Source organism: Pholis gunnellus (genome assembly GCF_910591455.1).
Source record: "Pholis gunnellus genome assembly, chromosome: 5".
Lineage (NCBI taxonomy): Eukaryota > Metazoa > Chordata > Actinopteri > Perciformes > Pholidae > Pholis > Pholis gunnellus.
The window spans coordinates 18842955-18850850 of record NC_136531.1 but is presented as its reverse complement, the minus strand read 5'-3'; the positions used below and the strand labels follow the sequence as shown (position 1 = coordinate 18850850).

General features: G+C 42.5%; 1 protein-coding gene across 2 annotated transcripts in view; it reads right to left on the bottom strand.

Annotated features, from left to right (window-relative positions):
- Window positions 1-3933: 3933 nt before the first annotated feature.
- Window positions 3934-7896, bottom strand: part of mxi1 (max interactor 1, dimerization protein) — a 28299-nt gene continuing 24336 nt past the window's right edge. For both annotated transcript variants that reach the window (XM_079159124.1, XM_079159125.1), the window contains exon 6: window positions 3934-7664. In XM_079159124.1, coding sequence (XP_079015250.1) covers window positions 7501-7664 — 164 coding nt within the window. In that variant the 3' untranslated portion in view covers window positions 3934-7500. The remainder of the gene's footprint in view (window positions 7665-7896) is intronic.

Genomic DNA, 7896 nt, shown 5'->3' with positions numbered 1-7896 from the left:
CGGTGTGTTGTTGTTGTACTCACCTGTCTGAACGGCACCGCGAAGTCATCCACAATCTGCTCCTGGTCCTCTCGTCCTCTGTGTCCCAGTATAACCAGTCCTCTCGTCCTCTGTGTCCCAGTATAACCAGTCCTCTCGACCTCTGTTTCCCAGTATAACCAGTCCTTTTGTCTTCTCTCTGTCCCAGTATAACCTGTCCTCTCGTCCTCTGTGTCCCAGTATAACCAGTCCTCTCGTCTTCTCTGTCCCAGTATAACCAGTCCTCTCGTCTTCTCTGTCCCAGTATAACCAGTCCTCTCGTCTTCTCTGTCCCAGTATAACCAGTCCTCTCGACCTCTGTGTCCCAGTATAACCAGTCCTTTCGTCTTCTCTCTGTCCCAGTATAAACAGTCCTCTCGTCCTCTCTGTCCCAGTATAAACAGTCCTCTCGTCTCACTTCGCTTCTCAAATTCAAAACGTTTTGGACTGAATGAGAATCTATCGTCACATCAGGGTTTAACAGCCTCTAGCAGCAGAAGGTCCTCAAACGCCTCACTGATGATCGAAGTTTGAACACAGAAGTCACCGCTAGAGGATCCACCGAGCATGTTAGCATGTTAGCATGTCACCAGTTCAGGTCACGATCATCGTGCATAGGTGGTTCATTAAATCAGTCATTAATTAAGATAGAAGCAACATTTTTGTTCAACCATGCCGAGGTTCCATAATGCTCGTTATAGCTACATAATGAATATTATCCTGATTTGAAGGGGCCTGAAGTGGCCTCAGTGCGTGAACTCGGCTGGTGAACACAAGCATTCATAACGTATCATTTACGGAGTGTCACCTGTTTAGACGTGGAGCTCCGCCCTCCTGCAGCCGCAGACACACCTGTAGCTTCTGCGCTACTGCAGCCGATCGCTATAAGTTTAATTTGGGAAAAGTATTTTTAGTGATCCACGAGGACAAATGTGCAGTGTGGACACCGTTTTAGATTCCCAGCTAAAAAGGAAAAAAAACACAAAAATGTAGTGAAATCAGAACCAGCTGTATAGAAAACAATACAGATGTTGGTCCCTCCAAAATATTTATGTGAAGGTTGGTTGAATGCAAATCTTTAGGACCTGCTGGACTTGGAATAATAGAATCACTGTTGAATAGAGAAACCAATGGCTCAATGCAATGAGTGGACAGCTCAGCAGGTTTGTGTCAAGATTGCTGACCCCCACTGACATCCAGGACAATTTCCTACTGATACACTCTCTTGCACATCCTTTCTATGTTTCTATATTTAAATACACTTGCCACTTTTACAATACACTTGTTTTAAAGTACTGTTATCTGTTTCTTTACAATATTTTATTGTACATTTTAATATTTTTCTATTTTTAAATGATCTGATGGTCTCGGTTATTGCACTGTGTTCATTGTTTATTGTTATGCACCACTCACCAAGCCAAATGCCTTGTATGTGTGACGTTCTTGGCAATAAACGGTTCTGATTCTGATTCTGATATAGTGGTGATGTCATTCAGTGTGTTATTGGTCATTTGCAGGCCTCTTGTGCCTCCTAGTGGTTCGCGCTGTGATGTGTTACAGCAATATGTTTTTTAGAATATATATTATAGAATGGAGAGAGATTTATTTTGATGGGAAAATAGTATAAATTGCCGCGCAGTTGACTAGTCCTATAGTCTGGTCTCATTCATTACATTACGTCATTATAGATGTGGTGTTATTTATATCATTAACTGCGTGTGCCGATGCTATAGATAGTAGTACTTTGTACTATCACCTAGAGATGCTGCCACCTAGAGGGCAAAAACTACTGTTTTTGCCCTCTAGGTGGCAGCATCTCTCTCAACATGACCAGCCTGAATGTAACCTGTTGTCACTGCAACAAAGTGGCTTTACCAGTGTGTTCCTTCTGAGGGTAAGAGTTCAACAGCTTTGTTGAGGACAAAAAACAAAATAAATGAACATGAGTTAAATGTGTAATATTTCCCTTTATGTTTGAAATCGTATTCAAAAATAGTTTTGTGTCCCCAAACCCAACACACATACACACACATATATATACATAGCAATTACTGTCAGAAACAATACAAACCTTATATATAACCTTAAATACCTTGCTGGTGTTTTATTTGAGATGACTCCACAGTGTGATTGATAACGATACTGCTGCTTATGTATTTCACAATTTATAAAACCATTAAAAGTATAGAGGGAACTTGTAAACAAAGAGAGCTTATTTGATTGCTTTCTCTATTGAGTCACGCGCTTATCTTTTCATTTGTTTTACACACCCTAGCACTTCGACGCGTCCTTGTTTCTGTTTCGAGATGAACACAGCCACTGTCAGCTGATGTGGAGATGTAATCCGAACCGGATTATGTGCAGTTACAGTGAGTGTTTTATGACACTGAGGGATCAACATCTTCATTATCACTGCATTACTCGCCGCGGTGAATCACGGTGGTTTTGTACAACTTGGGAGGTCGAGCCTCTGAACCCTTTTTTTTTTTACAAGCTGTGATCACTTCAGAGGAATATTACATGTGGTGGATGCTCATGTGGTTTGTTAGAGAGAAGAGAGGGGAACAAAAACAACTGTAAATCGCCCCACAAGACTGCTTTGATCACACAGGCATCTTGTGATCTACAGATTCGTGGCACGTGCAGATTGCTGGAGGTAGACTAACAGGCAGTAGGCATACTTTTGACTCATGTGACACTGAAAACAGAGCGCAGTCGCTGTTTACCGTCCAAATAAGAGGGTTTTTCTATTAAGAAGTGATAACAGCTATTCATTTTGACAGCACAGAATATAGATCATTATGAGAAACGCGTCTTCCAGTTAAAGAGTTTGCATATCTAATACATGTTCTGATTGTGGTTCACTAACCTGCTTGTGTGACCCCTCCTCACAGGTTGCATTTGTCCGTAAAGTGGGAGCAGTATTTCTTCTCATGTTGTCAATTATAGGAAAAATAATCTGGTATTTCAGAAGGAAAACAAAACTATCAGAGAAAGCATAAATATGGGATGAAGAATTGTTTTTCTTTCACATAATCCACTGACCTAAATGCTGGCAACCACCATTTTATGATATACTACGTTTTTGACAGAAAGATTGCATAATATAGGGAATAAAAAAAACATATGTTGTTACTCTGGTCAGGGAGAATAATTTGGATAATAGAAGACAGCTAATATGAACTAGAATCACCACCTCTTTGTTGTATGCCCCCCCCTAACCATTAAAGGTGCAGTTTATCTCCATGTCTGTCCAAAATGTCACCACTTCATCATTGTAATCTCGTAGACATGTGTGAGAAATTGTCACAATTAGCATATGAATTATTGAGTTATGGCCACAGAGACCTTTGACCATCGGTTCGTCCTCGGATTTGAAGACATTCGCTCCAGGTGCTTCTCAGATTATGCGTCCACAAGAACGGACCGGAATGGACAGCTGTAGCCAGCACAAAGGCATACATTTAAAAAAAAAAAAAGCTGAAACTGCAAGTCATTCTTTAACACAGCATGTTTTGCAGCGTGAATCATCGGCATTGACACATTGCATGGTAGGAAGAGGCCGGTTGAGTCATTCAGGTTTGAAAATCTTGGTGTTTTTTTTATTTGAAGTATTGCATCCTCAACGTACACGGCTAGAATCATCATCAGACTGCATGTTTTACAAAGGATGGCCACAGGTTCAGAACAACAGGACGACTCTCCCTACAGGGGGGGGGCTGCTGCTCGTTTGGTTCACCTCGTGGACCCGTTTCGCTCAATGCCAAGACGCCAAGAATGGAGTGCGGTTTACAAAAAGACACTGCAGCTTCCACTTAAGTCGCGACCGGCAGACTTCAGGCCAAGCTGCGAAACTGGAACTCAACGCTCCCGGAGAGTTAACCTGAACCAGTCGAGACACGCACGTCTTGTCTACACCTAACCTTAAACACGAGGGGGGGAGGGGGGGTACAGACGTAGCTTTGGGATCACCAGCTTATGGAGACACGCTATTGTTTGGAATCTACAGCATTGCCTGGATGTATTTGTCTTTTCATGACAAATACTGTGCAGAAGTCTGATGTTTACCGAGCAGCAGGTGGGAATCGGCCCAACCGAGATCAGTGCAGACTAGTCATGGACCAGGTGCCTCTCTGAAGCTCAGCCTTGGTAAGATCATCGAGCACTCACTCACTCACTCTCGCACACACACACACACACACACACACTGTACGCTCACATAAGAGAGAGGACAGACCTGGCTTCAGTAAAATCAGTTCTAAGAGTTGGATTTATCCCATCTGGGAATACAAGATCAGATTAGCTTGCCACATGAGACAATACAATGAGTGCCAGACAGTTCTCACACATTTCAGTGATAAACAACAACACTATCAGAGTTGTCCCAATGCAGTAAAAATATATTGTACTCTGAGCAGGTTAAAACACCACTGGGATGCGATTCCGGTCGGCACACGGAGTGGAATTCATTTGTCGTCAAAACACGGGACTTCTTTTTTTTTTTTTTTCCTGCCAGCAGTGCAGGTTCATAAAACCAACATATGAAGACGAAAACAAAAAAAATCAAAGAGTTGAAGGTTAATAACTTAAACAGGGGAAGAATACATGTAAACTGTCCCTCTGAGAGAGGGAGAGAGAGAGAGGGAGAGAGAGAGAGATAAAGAGAGAGGACACTGAGGTGTTCTGAGGTGGTTTTGGCATTTTTCTTTCTTTCATTTCTTTTCAAGCACCAGAAGCGGTGACTTTCTGATTCACTGCCAAGTCCAACAACCTCAACGTAGCTCCGCAAAGAGCTTACAAGTCAAACTCTACACCTTATTGACGTCCTTTAGAGGAAACCAAAGGATTTGTTCTTTTTGTTGTTTATTATTTCTTTAAATCCTCAGTCGGAGGCATTGAATTGTAAATGTAAGACACATTTTGTCAACTAAAACACAAGTCTAATAGAGACTACAGTCCTCCTAATAGAGGAAAGCGGAGTTTTAGACCCCTTCTGTTGTGTAGTAGCTGGCTTCAATAGTTGCCAGTAAAGTCTTCGGCTATCGATAAGTCTTGTGCAGAGACGACCCCCCTTTCCAGTACAGAACCTGGCTAACATACAAACAAGATGGCGAATGTTTCACCTCGCATCGGAAGGCTGGGTATGGAAGCCATGTTGTCTATCTGGTTGTTTTTCGGTCAGCGCTTACGGTAACAGCCATAGCGCGTTGTTGGGGCGACTCTAAACAGGCGAGGCTCAGCACTAGGAGCAGCTTAGGGGCCGATTACATTTCAAGTGTCCATTGAATAAAAAGTCAGAAAAACAAGAAAACAAAATGGCTACATTGCTTATCCCCCTCCCACCCTCCCCACCCAAAACAATTGACAAACAAAAAAAAAAAAGCCATCAAATATACAATTCTTAAAATAAGGAATGAGGAATATACAAGCATCAAAAAAGAGGAGTAAAATAAGACAGAAACAAAATAAGTTAACTTCTTTTTCCCCATTGCGTGTGTCCTTTGAGGGATAGAGAAATAAATATTTAAAAAGGGAGGTGTTGTATTTTTTTTCTTTTTTTTTCTTTCACAGACAAAAGGACTCATGTGAGAGAGAAAGACAAGTGGAAATAAAATAAAATAAAATACAGAGAACTGTGGCTGAAGTGCAATTCTTAATGCCAGTGGAGTTGGGATGGCGAACATTGACATCATACAACCCGTTTTCTTCTCCCCACACTTTCCTCCACAGATCGCCTCACCACCAGTGGAATGCCATACACAGCCCCCCCCCCCCCCAGTTTATGAATATAATAAACGAGAGAGAAAAAAAGTAAAATAAATTAAAAAAAAGAGTGCCGCACAAACTCAGCATTCTCCATCAGAAGTCATACTGGGTCGATTTTCCGCAACTGGATGGGAAGTTGCTCTGTCTGTCTGTTTTTCTTTTTTTAAAATCACTTCATAGAGTAACTTTTCTTTTCCTTCTCAGGGCAGCAACAGGATGTGTAGCTTATACAAGTTTCCACCTGCAAACTAATAGTGTCTATTCCCCATCCACTGCCACTCTGAAGAGGATAAAATCTTTCCAAAATTGGAATTTAAAATGCACAATAAACACAGGTCAAACAGCAACAGAGGCAATAGTTCTATCCATAAACTCATTTAAAAAAAAAGAAAAAGAAAAATCCTTTTTAAAGGTTTAATTCATTAAGCTATTTGTATGTACAAAACAAACAAAAAAGAGAAAATAGCTTTTTGGACGGTCACACAGTCTTTAGGGGAGAAGAGAGAGAGAGAGAGAGAGAAAACAAAAAGGGAGGGTGTTCAAACTGAGGAGACAAAAAGGACTTCAAGAGTTATTGCTCGTTACTGCTGGAAAGAGGATGGACATCTATTCCAAACTGTGTTGTTGTTTGGACTTTTTCATTGTTGCTGTTGTTTTGTGCCATTTCTATGGACAGCTCTAAAGTAGGCAAGTGCAGGATAGCTTAGCTGCTTGTCGAGGGGAGGGAAACCAGAACAAAAACACACAAGTTACAATTTGTACTCTTTGAAAATGCACTGAGCACCCACATTCAAACAGGAATGTTGTTGTTGGTTTGTTTTTTTTCCCTCCATTTTCTCAGGTTGTTTTCCTCCGTGCTCGGTTGGAAACAATCGGTGTTTTGGCTTTAAAAGCTTAGCGGTGGTGGATTTGATCGACCTCCCCCGTTGGGTCTGTTCCACAATAGCACCATTATGAGTGTCCGAGCTTCTGCGTTGTCGAAGCAGAGGTAATGAAAAAACAATAAGACGAGGATTAAATTCAGGGCTCGGGGGACGTCTATCAGGGCCAAGCTGTGTTGATGTAGCAAAGTTCACCCACAGTGTTGATTATAGTCCAGATTAGATGTGCTCCTGTTTGTCCAGACCCAACACCAGAGAGTTAAAAAGGTTTACACTGGACGAGCTCCTCACACACACACACACACACACACACACACACACACACACACACACACACACACACACACACACACACACACACACACACACACACACACACACACACACACACACACACACACACCACAGGAGAGAGAACCGAACAGAAATAATTATTTCAATATCATATGAATTTAAGTGCATTTTGGATCAAATTAGGGGTCCACATATGCTCACAAAAATGTCGGACATACGACAGTTTGAGGAAATAAAAGAAATAATATCATTTGCGTGGCTTTTAAAATCAAGATGTGTATTAATTTTTATTTTTCATGTCAACCAAGTCTCTGATCTCCCTTTTTAAAAGAAGATTAAAATCAATTGGCAGTTTCCCGTCACGGTGTTTGTTTGGGTCCCTGCTGTCGGTGTTGGTCGGGGGGGGGGGGGGGGGGGGGGGGGTGTGTGTGTACGTAGGCATTGGCTGGATGGACGAACGGATGGGAGGGCGGGCGAGGTTTGGCAGGGAGGAGGTGGTGGAGGAGGTGTGTGTGGTGGTAGTGGTTGGGTGGTGGGGGCTTTAGGAGGAGAAGGCAAGTTTGACACTGCAGGAGGAGTAGCCCTCGTCGCTGCCCATGCTCTGCAGGCTGCTGTGGTCGTCCAGGTCGCTGGTGCTGGCTGTGCTCACACTGTCCAGCTCTCCATGGGAGAACTCCGTGCTTTCCACGTCCACCTCGATCTCCTCTGCAGCCGAGGACGGAGAGGAGAACAAACACAGAGAGAGAGAGAGAGAGAGAGAGAGAGAAGAACTCCTTAGTGGGGAAATACATCGATGCCAGGATAATGCGGTTGATGTTTTTATAATCTTGTTAAGAGTCAACAAATGAAGAGACCGAAACCAATTATGCAACACACTGTGTTATCTATAGTCAAACGCTTTCAAACACTATTTACATCCCTACTTGCTGTAGTCCAT